Source organism: Equus przewalskii, chromosome 5 (genome assembly GCF_037783145.1).
Source record: "Equus przewalskii isolate Varuska chromosome 5, EquPr2, whole genome shotgun sequence".
In the NCBI taxonomy this organism is placed as follows: Eukaryota; Metazoa; Chordata; class Mammalia; order Perissodactyla; family Equidae; genus Equus; species Equus przewalskii.
Window position 1 is genome coordinate 31,342,567 of NC_091835.1, and position 16,302 is coordinate 31,358,868.

At 35.3% G+C, this 16,302-nt stretch overlaps 1 protein-coding gene across 4 annotated transcripts in view; it reads left to right on the plus strand.

The window, feature by feature from the left end:
* Positions 1–16,302, plus strand: part of KDM5A (lysine demethylase 5A) — a 117,324-nt gene that overhangs the window by 3,419 nt on the left and 97,603 nt on the right. For 3 of the 4 annotated variants that reach the window (XM_070620431.1, XM_070620428.1, XM_070620432.1), the window contains exons 3-6: positions 766–888; positions 8,754–8,924; positions 11,147–11,281; positions 15,154–15,259. In XM_070620431.1, coding sequence (XP_070476532.1) covers positions 766–888; positions 8,754–8,924; positions 11,147–11,281; positions 15,154–15,259 — 535 coding nt within the window. The remainder of the gene's footprint in view (positions 1–765; positions 889–8,753; positions 8,925–11,146; positions 11,282–15,153; positions 15,260–16,302) is intronic. The other variant, XM_070620429.1, reaches the window with a different exon arrangement.

Genomic DNA, 16,302 nt, shown 5'->3' on the forward strand with positions numbered 1-16,302 from the left:
AAATAGTTTTTAAAATACTATCAAAGAACCTAGTTTTCAAAGTTGTTTTTTAGTTTTAAGAGAACTTTTCTAGGACTGTTAATCGGGTTTATTAAAATCTCCTATTAAATATTACTGATCTCTCTCTGAAGTTTTCTTAATTGAAGTCTGTTTAAATATTGTTCTTCCTGTCTGCCAGATTTTCATAAGATTCTTTAGTGCAATTGAAAACTGTTTCAGAGTACAAAAGAGGAGTCTTAGATAGGTAAGGCTTAATATGTCATGCTGAGGTTTTCTTTCCTTCATGCTCCTAAGACATTTATTTTCTGAGATTTTGTTAAATATTTTTTTCCTTTAGTGTCTTGTCATTAGATGCTTGATGAAGGATGTTAATATCAGTGAGGTAGAGAGCTGGTGTACCTGGAGTATGCATATTACCTACAGATGAAATGACAGACTTAGGATACTTACAAACAGAATAATCTGATTTACTAAATTTTCTGGATAGCCTAAAATTAAGCCAACTTTTACAAAAAAAATGGCTTTGGTTGATAATATGAGAACTTTTCACATATTTTAGAGTAACTTTTTTGCCTTAATGAATAAAGTTTATTAGAAGTATTTTACCTCTTTATTATTGACTTATTTTATGGGGTTGGACTAAGCAATAATGAAAAAGTCTTTAAATTTTTTTTAGAGAAATTAGTACCTTTGTTAAGAAAACCTCATTTATTTTCAGCTATAACTTAGTTCCTGTTTCTTATTTCTATATTTTAATAATCTTAGGCAATGACCAGAGTGAGACTAGACTTCTTGGATCAACTAGCAAAATTTTGGGAACTTCAAGGATCTACTTTGAAGATCCCTGTGGTGGAGAGAAAAATCCTGGATCTGTATGCTTTGAGCAAGGTGAGGCTTAGTTGGTTTAGAAATTGGAGTAGAGGCTGGTGAATTGGTGAAAGTAGGAATTTCAGATAAACTTGATGGAAGACATTGCTTCCTCTGTAGGATTTGTTTGACAATGAAATGCAAACGTGAATAAATGGAAATGACAGATCTCAAAGGTGTCTTTAAAATCTATTTTATAATTTGTTGTGAGATTAACATTTAGTGACTCGCTCAGGTTAGTAGGCTCTGTGATACACAATATACAAAATAAATGACACCAGTCTACACCAGTCTGCTTTGGGATACACCATATGCAAAAGAAATGACACATTTTATCTTGTGTTGAGGGTATAATATCCTTTGTTAAGCTTGTCGTCTTTTTTTCTACTACTTGACTGAAAATTTGATATATTAAAGAGATTCGTGTTACTCACCATTCTCGTGTGTGGTACCTATCAGTTGTATTGGTATCTGTAAGTATTGTTAATGGTTAACTGAGGTTAGCATTATACAGTACGATGAATAATAGCTTGAAAACTTAAAGGTGAAGAGTTTAGACTAATTTTTGCCTAAACTTAACGTTTGTAATGTTACATTCTGTAATGTGAAAAAAGCCAGTTGATTTGCAACAGGGTTTATAATAATTACCTTGAAAACAGGTTTTGTTAATACAATAATCTCTGCTTGCTCTGAGTTAGGAGTGAAGACAGCTTGATTATCTGAGGAATTTTGTAGAACAACTTATTTTTGTGGCTGTTCATATCCTATGATTGATGCACTGTTTTGAAATAGAAATTTGTTCTCATGTAAGTCGCAGAGTTAATTATGGAAGATTTCACTTTCAAGGGAAAAAGAGTAATCATTTAAATTATTTCTTATACACTTGAAAATTAATGTCAGATCAGAATTCTCTAAAATTTTTATTCTATACTAAAAATTTCAGGAAGTGTAGTCTTATGGTAAAATACAGCTCTAGGCTTGTTTATCAGTCGGGTAATGATGTCGGTAATTGAGCACCGTTCTGAGAATTATCTAGTGCAGTTGTATGAAAACCTGTGAGACCAAAGGGCAAATTACTGTGTATTTGAGGGGTGGGTTTGTGTTCTGTAGGGAACCATTAGGATAAAAAGTTTGTTTTAAGAATACTGTTTTTTGACATTTTTATTTGGTGAAAATCTGTCCACTAACTTTTACTATGTGGTGCTGTTTAAGGTTCTGAATATGTTTGGTTTGAGATATGTAGCTTAAATAAAATATAAAATTCTTTTCAAAAATTATTTAATCATTAATAACAGTAGTTGTGGTAATCTTCAGCCAAAACTCATTCCACGTACCTCAGTTTTATTTTTATAAATATGCCCTAGGGAATTTGCTAAAGTACATATTTTATATAAGCAAATCATCTATTAAATTGAAATTGTTCTTGTACCAATAATTTTCCAGTTAAAAGGTAAACATTAGGTTTAATCCAGTGGTAAATTAGATTGCATTCTTGGTTTTACAGAGTTGTAGGATTTCAAAATTAGGAAGGGGCTTTAGAGGAACCTAATCTGATTACCTAGTTCACAAGTCTGTGTAACATTTGTCATCTGGACTGTAACTCCATTTTGAGAAACCGAAATCCTTTTTGTGCAAAGAGAGAATCTACTAGTAAAGTATGTCTTGTTTAGCTACTTAGAGAATGTTTGCAAATATGTTGTGATTAAAGTTTAAGTTCGATTGTCCTGAGGTTATTAGAGTCTTTAAGTCCCCGTGGTCATCCCTTTCCCCTAACCTTTTGAGAATGCTTATAAAACAGATTTAAAGCTAAAAGGCAGGCATGTTTTGATTTGTAGTTATTTTGTTTATACTTCTGGTTTTATTTATTTATTTATTTATTTTGAGGAAGATTAACCCTGAGCTAACTACTGCCAATCCTCCTCTTTTTGCTGAGGAAGACTGGCCCTGAGCTAACATCCATGCGCATCTTCCTCTGCTTTATACGTGGGACGCCTACCACAGCATGCCTTTTGCCAAGCAGTGCCATGTCCGCACCTGGGATCCGAACTGGTGAGCCCCAGGCCGCTGAGAAGCAGAGCGTGCGCATGTAACTGCTGCGCCACCAGGCCGGCCCCCTATACTTCTATTTTTTAAATGTCATAGTGAGATTGCTGCTTTTTACCACACAATCTTTTTTTATTTACCTTGAGGTGTAACTTAGAGTGCAATGCTCAAATCTTAAATGTAACAGTTGGATAAATCTTTTCTGTGTGCACTCATGTAACCACCACCCAGATCAAGGTATAGAATATTTACAGTCCTCCAGCGGGCTCCTTCATCTCTCTCCCAGTCGCTACTTCTCCCCAAAGGTAACTTCTGTTCTGATCTCTTATAATTAGATGAGTATTTTGTTAGTGTGACATTTTACTTTCTAGCAAGAGGCTCAGGCTGAAAACTGCAGAAAATACTGAGAATTCTAATATTTTTAGGTTGTTAGCTATGCCCTTTAAAAAAAAAAAGATTATTTTTGACTGACAGCTGATGAGTATCTCTTGAGTTTTTCTTATAGACATGATTTTGAAACACTTTGGTTCCCACCACTTTTTAATGGGTAGCAAAATTTCAGTCTTCTGAGTCATTAAATTGTCACTGTGATGGTTTCCTGTTTTAATTAAATCACTTTGTCTTTCTTCCTGGTAGTTATTTTTGATACTAAGAAGTGTCAGTTGGAATGTCTATAGTTGAATGGAGTTTTACATGAACAATTACTGTTTATAATCAGTACAGCAAGGAGCGTTCATTCCAACCCTTTTTAAAAAGAAATTTTTTTGTCAAAGTAATACTGTTTTTTAAAGTAAGGCTTAAAATGAAAACCAGCATTCTCCCTTCTCCACCTTTCCTCTCCTGTTCCCACTCTTCAGAGCTAATCACCTTGAATTCTTTTAGCTGTTTCTGATTTTTATCTCCATATTTCCAAATAATATGCTCATTATTGCCATTTCTTCATATTTCAGTTTTAAATGTTCTATGCTGATTTTCTACTTTTAGAGATGGGGAATGGGTATAAGAAATCTAAATCCTTATGTATTTCAGGCCCCCCATCTCATTCTAGTGTAGTTAGATCATTTTTTAATTAGTCAAAAATTATTACTGTGACTGTGTAAATACAAATATTATTTGTACCTGAGCCTTGTAGTGTGCTATGATTCTATTTCCTTGTACCAATTTTTATTTTCCTTGGAGTTAATAATCCCCTCTGTTTTTTCAGTTGGTAAGTTTTCTTTGTAACTATCAAAAATTTATTTTCAGATTTTCCAGCAGAAGTATAATCTCCCAGTTATGCTTTTACCCATCAGATATCTGTCAGTTTCCTTTTCTTCTTGGAGCCATTCTTCTGGAGTTGTCTTTCCTGCTCCTAAGCAGATTGGTTGTTTTTTAAGGTCAGCTGTCAGCCTGGAACTTCCTTTCACTATTATCATTCTGGGAATTCCCTTTGCCTCTCTCTTTGTTTCAAGTCTGTCTATTCCTTGATTTACTCCTAGTTTGGTGAAACATTTCTTCTCCTACTTTCATGAGCAAGAGGGTAAATGTGATATATGTTTTTTGCTTGTATAAAAATGTTCTACTCTTAAAGTTTATTGGTAGTTTGGTGGGGTTTAGAATTGTAAATTTACAATTGTCAATTATAAATTGAAATTGTAAATCATTTTACTTCAATATTTTGAAAGTTTTACTCCATAATCTTCTAGCTTCCAGTGTTGCTCTTGATGCTATGTTAGTTCTTGTTTCTTTATATATAACTTTTTTTTCTTGAAGACAGAATCTAATCTTTATTTCCAGTGCTTTGAGATTTCACAGGGATATGCATTGGTATGTGTTTATTTTCATTCAGTATTTTTACTGCACTTGATAATCTTTCTAATCTGAACTCATATCTCCGAGTTCTTGTAACTTTCCTTGTACAGGCATACCTCGTTTTATTGTGCTTCACCTTATTGTGCTTCGCAGATACTGTGTTTTTTCACAAGATGTTCCACCAGCAAAAAGCTTACAACTCACTTAAGGCTCAATGATGGTTACCATTTTTTAGCAATAAAGTTTTTTTAAATTAAGGTATGTACATTGTTTTTTAGATATAATGCTGTTGCACACTTGACTACAGTGTAGTGTAAGCATAACTCTTCTATGCCCTGGGAAACCAAAAAATTCTTGTGACTTGCTTTATTGCGATATTAACTTTAATGGCAGTGGTCTGGAACTGAACCCGCAATATCTCTGAGGTATGCCTTTGTTAATTCTTTGACAATTTCTTCCACTTATCTTTTCTCTCTTTTTGAACTCTTAGTAGTTGGATGTTAGACTAGTAAGCCAGATGTGAGACTGTTAGGCTGATTAGACTGTTAGAGTGATCCTCTAGTTTACTTACCTATTTCTTTCTTACGTTAGAGTCTCTTCTTTTCAAACTCTCCTTAGACTGAATTTGCAGCCTCCTGGGGTTGGAGGGATAGTTGCCTGGCTATGCTGACTGAAGGAGGTCTAATTGCTTTTATACAGGTTTTCAGCCAATCCTGTTCTCTCTTTGTTGCCATCTCTAGTTTTAAAGGTACTGGTGCTTCCATTTCTTAAGCCTTTCCAGGGTCTATGTTGCAAAAGTTTCTTCTTGGCTTTCTTCTATTGCAGGTGCTTGTTTGTTTTTTGCTTACTGAATTATCACTCAGACGTCTGCTATGTCTTGGTCTATTTGTCCTCTGGGGAGTATGCCTTTTTGTTCCTTTACTGTCCTCTTAGTGGAGTTTGGAGAGTGACCTTTTAAGTAGAAGACTGCGACTACTTTATGTCTGTTAAAATTGTCTCTTGCTGGCCAGACTTAGTTTTTCATTGGTTTGAAATTTTGGCCTTGATTGACATTACTCTTTGGTCGCACTTTGGTTAAGTGCTTGTCTTCATTGTGTTCAATTTAAGTACATGCCAGGTATCTTTTTGTAGGGGATGGTTCATAAGTGATATTTTCCTGGTGGCAGTGCTGTGATATATTGCATGGCACATGTTTGGAATAAATGGTTTATGTTTTGAAATTATCCATGATAATCCTTGAATCTGTCAGCTGAAGAAAAACAAGTGTAAGATTTGTGTGTATTTATAGTATTAGGCCCAGTTAGATTGTGGAGTATTGTATACATGGACCCAAAATCATGGTTTTGATTTCTTTGTGAGATAGTTTTGTTTTATTTCTTGGCCATACCCTTACTGTGCTGGCTGTCATTTTCACAGCTGTGTGCCAGTCGTTGTCAGAACTGGATAGGAAGGTGTGACTGAAACCATGCAGATATGTAATGGCTAATGGAAGTTTAGCGTAAAGTGCTTTGAATACAAAGCAGATTATTATGTAATAGTGATAATTGTATTGGATGGTAAAGATTACTGAGAGGGCTTCTGTTTCCTTTCTGACCTCCTTTACTATTCATTCCCAATTGCTTCAGCCACGTTGACTTCCTTATTTTTCTTCAAACACTCTAGGCATGCTTCTACTTGGGGCCTTTGTTCTGCCTATTCCTCATATATCTGCTTGGGTAACTGCTTCACCTTATTTATGTGTACTCAGATTTCACCTTTTTATAAGGAGGGTTTTTGTGACTGTTTTAATACTTCAGTTTACCCTCATTCTGCTACTTGTGAGGCCTATTAACTACCCTTTTAATTTCTTTCACAGGATTTATCACTTCAAAATTTACGTATTATGTTTGTTGCCTGTCTTCTCCCACTAGAATGTGGGCTCCATGAGGGCAAGGATCTTTGTTTTATTCACAGATGTAACTCAAGCACCTAGAACTGTAGCCGACGGTATAGAAGCACTGGAAAGATTGGAATGAAAGGTGTTCTAATTCATCATTTGCTTCCAGACAGCCCTCTATCTAAACCACTCTCATTGTGTCCTCTTCTATACTACAAAATTTGAAAAACAAATTTTTTCTTTTTATAATTTTCCCCTGGTTAGTTCTTATTAACAGAAGGAGGTTCTCTGAGGGTGTGATAAGAGAAACTGAAGAATTATAGATGTGTGCAACCCTTGTTCACATGAGCTTATGTGTTTCTACCAAGTTTTCAGATATTTTCTAGAGGAAAATTTTGCTTTGATTGTAGGTTCATCTTTGTCTGTAATAGCATCCTAGAGCACAAGAGTTGAAAACATTTCCTTCACTTATTTATAGCATATACACCCCTCCCCCACTGTGCCGCCCACTTGCCCACACACAGACATTTATAGTACAGCTAACACTGATATTGTGCTTACTTTGTCCTGGTGCTTTTCCACATTTATTTCATTTGTCTTCACAACAGCCTTATAATGAGGTATAGGTACTGTTACCATTGCTGTTTTGATAATAATGAGGAATCTGAGATGCAAATTATTTAACATAATTACTTTAGGTCATACAACTCTTAAGTAGCAGAGCTGGAATTTGAGCTCTGGTACTCTGGCTCCAGAATCCATGCTCTTAGCCTTTTTAAAGAAAATTGTGGTAAATTATACATAACGTAAAATTTACCATTTTTAAGTGTACATTTAATGGCATTAAGTACATTCAGCATGTTGTACAACCATCACTGCTATCCGTTTCTAGAACTTCCACTCTGCCTTTTGCTCCTGGTAACACCTCTGTTGTATTTTCTTTCTTTATGAATTTGCTTATTCTAGGTATCTCATATGAGTGGAATTATACAGTATTCATCCTTTTGTGTTTGGTTTATTTTCACTTAGCATAATGTTTTCAAGGTTAATCCATGTTGTCGCTTGTATCAGTATTTCATTCCTTTTTAAGGCTGAATAATATTCCGTTGTGTGTATATACCACATTTTGTTTATCCATTGATCTCTTGTTGGACATTTGGGTGTTTTTCACCTTTTGGCTATTGTGAGTAACGCTGCAGTGAACATTGGTATGCAGGTATCCCTGTTCAGTTCTTTTGGTTATATACCTAGGGGTAGAGTTGCTGGATCACATGGTAATGTTTAATTTTTCTGTTTAATTTTCTCTTAACTTTTTTGATATAGTAAAATAGAGTAGTGTATAATCAAAGCGGAAAATTTTCTTGTGTTCAAATAACTGTCATAGTCCTCTTTATTTTGTCATTGGTGAAACTTGAAAACTGCGTATATTGTAAAGTGTGAGAGATGTACAGTATTATCTTCTGGAAGGTAGGGGGCCTTGATGCATGAATAGTCTCTACAATGCCTAGTTTCTTGTGGGTGTTCAGCCAGATTAGCTAATTTATCTCATTGCTTCCTAAGCTTACTAAAGTCTGTGCTGCATTCTAGTAAATCTACTGTAATCTGATCTTTCCCCATCATTCCTTCATAATATTCCATATAAAACTTTTCTCCTTTTGAAAAATTATAGCCGTTTTCAAAATATCCTATGAATTCATTGCTTGCTTGACATTTTTGTTAAATTCTATAGGTTATTTGTTACGTTTTCTAATTTCAAGATGTATGTTTATTCTGTACTATATGTAACTTATGCTTATTCTTATGTCTATTTTTTATCTGTTTTTAACTCTTAGTTTATATTTTGAGTTCCTTGTGGCTATAGAGTATGTATATGTGTTTAGTTTTCTCCAGGAGCATACTGTTGAAAGTATAAATTCGTTAATTTTTTTGAATGCTTGGTTCATTGAAGGTAGGCACAAAAGCATTAATTAAATAATAAAGTTGAAAACTTCCAAAAATCGTCGTCTCTATTCCATACTTTAAATGTTGACAAGTTTCAGTTTTGTCAGATACTTGTTGAAAGGAAATTTGAAATCTAGGCCCAGAATAGTTTTTGTATTTAGCAGACAAGATGTAGAATTAGAATACATGAATCTACCTTCTGTCCCTAAATAATTTTTACGTTTTTTTTTTTCAGATTGTTGCCAGCAAAGGAGGTTTTGAAATGGTCACCAAAGAGAAGAAATGGTCTAAAGTGGGTAGCCGCCTGGGATATCTGCCAGGAAAAGGAACTGGGTCTCTTCTGAAGTCACACTATGAAAGAATTCTCTACCCATATGAGCTTTTCCAGTCTGGTGTCAGCCTTATGGTGAGCTGCATCATTTTTCTTAGGAGTAGATAAATCCAGTCTGCCAAGTATAAACTTTAGGCTATATTCAACATAACAAGTTAGTAGTTGGCTATGCATAGCAAGTTGAAAAAGATTTCTCTAGGTGCCAAAAGTTGGGAGAGCAAGGTGTAGTTTAAAAATCACAGCTGTTTTGGTGGTTTGTAAGATAAAAGCTAATGAGAATGAAGGATGTTTCCTTATTTATTTGAAATGAATCCTTGTGACTTAAGCTTTTTTCTTTTTTAAAGATTTTATTTATTTGCTTTTTCTCCCCAAAGTCCCCCGGTACATAGTTTCATATTTTTAGCTGTGGGTCCTTCTAGTTGTGGCGTGTGGGATGCCGCCTCAGCATGGCTTGATGAGCAATGCGATGCCCGTGCCCAGGATCCAAACCAGTGGAAATCCTGGGTCACCGAAGTGGAGCACGCGAACTTAACTACTCGGCCATGGGGCTGGCCCCGACTTAAGCTTTTTGAAAAATTCCTCCTCTTTGTTTCATGTATTTTTTTAACAGCTTTATTGAGGTATAATTCACATACCGTATAATTCACCCATTGTAGGTACATAATCAATAAACCTTAATAAATTGTGCACTTATGCTACAATCACCATAGTCCAGTTTTAGAACACTTCCGTCAGCCCAAAAAGTTCCTTTGTGTTCATTTGTAGTTGGTTCCTGCTCCTATCCCCAAACCCAGACAACTCATGATCTGCTTTCTGGCATTATAGTTTTGCCTTTTCTAGAACTTTCGCATAGACAGACATATACAATATGATTTTATATCTGGCTTCTTTCACTTAGCATAATGTTTTCAATGTTCATCCATGTTTTAGCATGTATTAGTACTTCATTCCTTTTTTTATGGCTGAATATTCCATTATGTGGATATACCACATTTGTTTATCTGTTTAACCAGTTGATGGACGGTTGGACCAGTTTATGGCTATTATGAATAATGCTATGAATATTCATTTAAAAGTCTTTGTGTGGACATATGTTTTCAGTTCTCTTGGGTAGATACCTAGGAGTGGAATTGCTGGGTTATATGGTAAGTTTATGTTTAACTTTTTAAGAAACTGCCAAGCTGTTTTCCAAAGTGGCTGAATCATTTTACATCCCCACCAGTAATATAGAGGCTTCCAGTTTCTGCACGTCTTTACCAACCCTTGGTGTTACCAGTTCTTTCGCTTATAGCTATTCTAGTGGTATGTAGTGGGATCTCATTGTAGTTTTAATTTTCATTTCTCTAATGACTGATGGTGTTGTGTATCTTTTCATGTGCATATTAGTCATGTGTCTATCTTCCTTGATGAAGTGTCCGTTCAGATCTTTTTTTATTGGGTTGTCATCTTATACTTGTTTTAAGAGTTTGCCATATATTCTGGATAGAAGTCCCTTATCAGATACATGATTTTATGGATATTTTCTCCTAGTCTGTGCTTTATCTTTTTATTTTTATAATGGTATCTGTTTGAAGAGTAATTTCTCAATTTTTCCCACCTTTTGTGGATTGTGCTGCTGTCGTCATATCTAAGAAATCATTCCCTAACCTAAGGCCCACAAAGATTTTCTTTGTTTTCATCAAGAAGTTTTATAGTTTTAGCTTTTATTTTTAGGTCTGTGATTCATTTTGAGTTATTTTTTGTGTATAGTATGAGTAGTGTGAGGTAAAGGTATAAGTTCATTTTTTGGGGGAGGGGAAGGGTATATGAATATCCAGTTATTCCACCACCATTTGTTTAAAAGACTACCCTTTTCACCTTGTTTTACCTTGGCATCTTTACTGAAAGTTAGCTGACTGTAAATCTGTGGGTTTGTTTCTGGTCTCTCTTGTTCTTGATCTGTGTATTTACCCTGGCATCAGTACTGTGCTGCCTTGAGTGCTGCGGCTTCATAGTAAGGTTCGATACAGTAAGTTTGGATCTAAGTCCTCCAGTGGTGGTCTTTTTTTTCCTTCAAAATTTCCAAACAATTTGCATTTCCACATAAAGTTTAGGATCAGCTTCTCAGTTTCTATAGCAAAACCTTGCCAGGATTTTGATAGGGATTGTCTTGAATCTATGCGTCAGTTTGGTGGAGAGTTGTCAACTGGTTTCATGTAGTTTTAGGGATTTATTGGAAATTTGTTATTTTCCCCTTGATTCTCAAATCTGATTTCTTATCAGTGAATCTGCTCTCTCTCTGTGCTCTGATTCTTTAGGGTGTACAAATGCCTAATTTAGATCTTAAAGAAAAAGTGGAGCCTGAGGTTCTTGGCACTGACGTCCAAACTTCCCCAGAGGCGGGCACAAGAATGAACATTTTGCCAAAGAGAACAAGACGTGTCAAGTCTCAGGTATCAATTTCCACGGGCCATTTTTCACCAGGAGTTTGAAGTGCACTGACTGTGCAGAACAGTTATCTGGTTATGGAAGGTCGTTCACATACTGTTGTTTAAAACTTGAAGAGACATAGCTTTCATTTACCTTTAAGATGGATGGGCAAGAAATTACTAAATTCAGTCTGATTTGATTTAGAAAGCTCTTTGTTAACTCTGAAAAGTTTTTGACAAGGATGACAAATCAGAGGATGACTCTGGATACTGTAGGGCCAGTTTCATAGACATGCTGATAAATGCTGGTACATTTTATTTTCACGGTTAGCAGAAGTGAGAGGAGTAGGAAAGAGTAGTTTTATTTTTCTCTCATCATTCCTTTAAAAACCAGAGTATAAATTTCTTAGTGTCTGAACCATTCCAGTGTCACTTCTGTAGTGTTCGTGTAACCTAAAATAATTTCAAAGCCTAGTGAATGCACCAAAAGAAAAATGCCCTAATTTTTTTTTGTCTGCCTGCCACCCCCTTTTCCTATTCCTATTTCTTTGTGGTTCTCAAAGTTGTATTTTTTAAGGTTTTTGGTAAAGACAAGTCTGTAGCCTGGGACATTGAGGTATCTTTAGAACTCTGAGATGTGGTCCATTTAAATTAACATATGGGTGAACTGAAATAGCAACTTAACTGGATCCTAATCATTGACTTTAACTTATCTGAAGAAACAACGTGTTATAAGAATGGAAATAGTTCACATTGAAAGTAGAAATCGAAGGAAGGTAGTCCACGACTAACAAGAGACACTGGATCTGGGGTTGTGAGGAGTCCTGTCAGTGGAGAGGCAGGCTAGTGGTACTTCATCTGGCTTTTCTAGAGGTCAGGGGATATCTCTCTCTCAGCCATGTCTGCTTTCCTTGTTCTGAGTTTATGCCCACTAAATAATCTCCTGATTAGTAATGTAGTTTCTTAGATATTTTGATAGCAGAAAGGTAGGTGTTTTGGATAGGGAATGTGAATTTCATGGAAATTCATTGGAAAGTGATAGCTCCATCATAAGTTAGTAAACTCTGGTTTCGTCATTAAGTGATTTTTATTACTGTGGCTGATCTCAGAAGTTCTGATCATCTTTGGGTATATAGTGATGATTCTGTTTCAAGACCTGAAACACTTGAAGACTAGTCTCTTTTTTTTTTTGTGAGTAAGATTAGCCCTGAACTAACTGCTGCCAATCCTCCTCTTTTTGCTGAGGAAGACTGGCCCTGAGCTAACATCCATGCCCATCTTTCTCTACTTTATATGTGTGACGCCTGCCACAGCACGGCTTGCTGAACACTGCCGTGTCCGCACCTGGGATCCAATGTGGCGAACCCGGGACTGCCGAAGCAGAATGCGCGCACTTAACCGCTGCGCCACCGGGCCGGCCTCTACCACCTTTTCTAAATCTGTTTTTGCTTTAATATGTTCTATCTTGGTGATAGTGACAAGCATAGCCTTCTAACAGTCTCTCAAACAAAAAATAGAAGTTATGAAAATTATCCTCCTCCCCTGTCCTATCACGTCACTTGCTGTACTCTGTTGTAGTAGTGTTTTCATCTGCAACCTTACTAGAGTGAGTTCCTTGAAAGCTGGGATTGCAGTTTGTCTATATCAAAAATTATCAAACCCTTAACACATTTATACATTAGAATGAAGCTGATACTGCCAATATGTCTCATTATTGGTGACACTTAAGTTTGAGCCAGATTTCTCCATTATAAAGTACTTGTTCTCTTTGTAATAAAAGTAATCAGAGTAAACTGTGAGACAGTATGAATTACCCATTTTCCAGTTATGTTTTACCCAGTAGTTTTAACATTCATTGATGATCCTTGCCTGAATTAGTTATTATGTTGGTGGTTGCGAACTGAATGATTTTCTAATCCTGTCATTCCTTCTACATTTATTAATTAGCATCTTTCTTTAAAGAAGAACTCTTACTCCACACTTTTTCTTGAAATATATTTTTCATACAGTAAAATGTGTATATCTTAAGTGTATAGTTGATGGATTTTGGTGAATGTATATACCTGTGGAATCATGACTGACACCTTCCCCTTGCTTTTAGTATCACTGTAGATCATGTTTTTTTCTGTTACAATGTCTTATAATGTATTCCTTTTTGATAATCAGATTGTTCCAAATTTGGCTAATGGGAGCCCCTTCAAGCTGGTTCATGTGTTGTTTTCACATGTCTCCATCAGTTTTTGAGCACATACTTTCTAGTACTAAAAGGCTAGTCATCTTCTTGTCCTGCCTTAGACCCAGAAACAGCCATTTCTCCAAGGAATCCGGGTTCATTTTAGTGGGAAATGATATTTAGAAAGCAAGATCTGAGCACAAGGTATGCTTGTTCCTACTGGGATAGCATTGCTTGTAGGCCCTTCTAGTTTTAGTGGTCAGGGCTGGGAAATAAATTTAAAAAAAATTAGGACTTTATGTTTTCAGTTTGTACTGATAATTCCACTTCTAATACAGCATCACAGAGTACTTTTGGTTTGTATTGTAGTTTTTTTGCTAGCATTTTGAATTGGGTATTTAATTTATTTCTATAATTTGTTCCAGAGATTTTAATACATAGTTTTTATATGATCATTTTTTAGTGGAGAGTTAACAAATTTCTAGGAGGAAGGGCCTTTTGATTTTTCATTTTATTTCTAGTTTTATTCCAATAAGATCAGAGAATGTTGTTTTATTATTTCTACTTTTTGGAACTTTATTGCCTTTCTGAAAAGGTTGTTGTAAGGATTAATTGTTTAAAATACTTTGATTTATCACCTACTATGTACTCAATATATATCAGCTTTTATTATTATGTACTTTGATTTAACAGTGGTAAAGAATGTGTAGTGTTATGTTTATCATTGGACTGATTTTAGACGTTGACTAGTATAACCAAATCAATCTACTAAAGATTAAAGATAAATTTTGAACTGCTGTTTTGGTTGGTTTGGTTCTCATATGGCCTTTTATTAGTCCAGGCTGCCTGCATAGCTCAGTTGTTATGTAGCCATAGGCTTATAAAGTAGTCTATATTTTATCCTGGTTTATTTTTATTCTTATCGACTAAGTATATTTTAAATAAATTTTGGTTGTTTACTTAGTCTACTTTCAGATATTAGGTCCATCTAAATTCAAGATGTAGCAGTGCTGTCAGGATGCTCTCATCTTCAAGTATACTAGAATGCCAAACGACAGTAGCTTAAACATTTACAACACAATTTTCACATAAGGACATGTTTTTCACATAAGGTTTTCAGAGATAGGTAGTTCTAGGATTGGTACAGCAACCTCACATTGTCATCAAGGGCTCAGACTCTTTTCAGGCTCTTTGAGAAGCTTTCTCTTTTATCAGAAAATATTTCCCAGATGCTTCTGGCAGACCTTTTCCTTATGTCTTATTGGCTAGACCAGGATAACAGTCCACTCCTCACTAAATCATCACCGACAAAGAGAAATGGCATTGACACGATTGGCTTAGGACAATCATTCATCTCCTAGGATGGGCATATTGCCCTCTAATCAAAGATGGGTGTCCACTAGAAAGTTAGAAGTGGAGATTTCTATTGAGTTATGACCAGTATTATACAAGTTATTCCAGTAGTGTCTGTCTCTATACAGAACCTAATGACAGCTATGCTTTTCTGAAAAAGAGATTTTTTTTTGTGGAAAGCAATCTGGATGTTGCCTAGTGCTTTTTTGACCATTCAACTGTTGTAATGAGGCAGTGAGTGGATTTAGAGAGAAGAAATCAAATAATTTTTTCCTCATTTTGAAGAGGATCTTGAAACTTTTTTTGGGTAAGAAAATAGATGTATGAATCAGAATAATTAGACTAAATGAATTTTGTTTGTTTTTTCCAGTCAGAATCTGGAGAAGTAAATAGAAACACAGAACTGAAGAAACTTCGAATTTTTGGGGCTGGGCCTAAAGTTGTGGGTCTGGCGATGGGAGCAAAAGAAAAAGAAGGTAAAATCTGTTATTTGATCATGAAAAGAAACAAGTTACAATGGTATGGTTTTCATAAGATTCAAATGATAATTGAATTGAAATCTCCCTTTGGATTTTCTTAAGAATTGTAAACTTGCAACATGGTTCTTAGACAAATCGTCTTTTTCTGGGCAGATAATCTTAAATTTAATGTGCGAGGAGCCATATTCTGTTGAATTTTTATAATATTTTGGAAGAGAGAAATTTTCCTCCTCCGTATCTAATATGTGACACAGAAATTAATTGTTGTTTCTAAAGACTAGCTTATGAGAGATTGGCAAAATTAATGGTTCTCACCTGGTGATCTAAAGCTTACAACTTTTTTTTTGTGAGGAAGATTCACCCTGAGCTAACATGTGTGCCAGTCTTCCTCTATTTTGTATGTGGGATGCCTCCACAGCTTGGCTGATGAGTGGAGTAGGTCTGCCCCTGGGATCCAAACCCATGAACCTGGGCCACCGAAGTGGAGCGTGTGTAACTTTAACCACTTGGCCACAGGGCCGGCCACAAAAGCTTACAACTTTTAAATTCAAAAAGAAATAGAGAATTCTCTGATCTTTAGTATCAAAATATACTGGGGAGAGCTTATGACTTAAATTCTAAATATAATTCTGATATTTTTTTATAATTGCCTTGATGTGACACTTCATTTAAATAAAGTGTGTTTGAGGAAAGCCTAGTACTCTGAACTTAACATGTTTGAAACATTTTGTGAGGAAAATTGCTAATGCAAAGGTCAAGTTCCATTATTCTCTTTATGTACATGTTGGTTTTAAAACTCAATTTAACAAAGATTGTGTTGGATATGTTTTTACTGTATAAGAATTTAGTGAAATGCTATAGTCATGTCATATTAGTTATGTGTTTTATGATATGAATAATTAAGTCATAGTTCAGGTTGTGGACTGAACTTTGGAGGATCAGATAATACTGTTCCGTCACTCTCAAAACATTCAGTGTGAAAGGACTTACTAAATACATTATAATATTTATTATTACCCTTTTAAGAATTAAGTACTGAT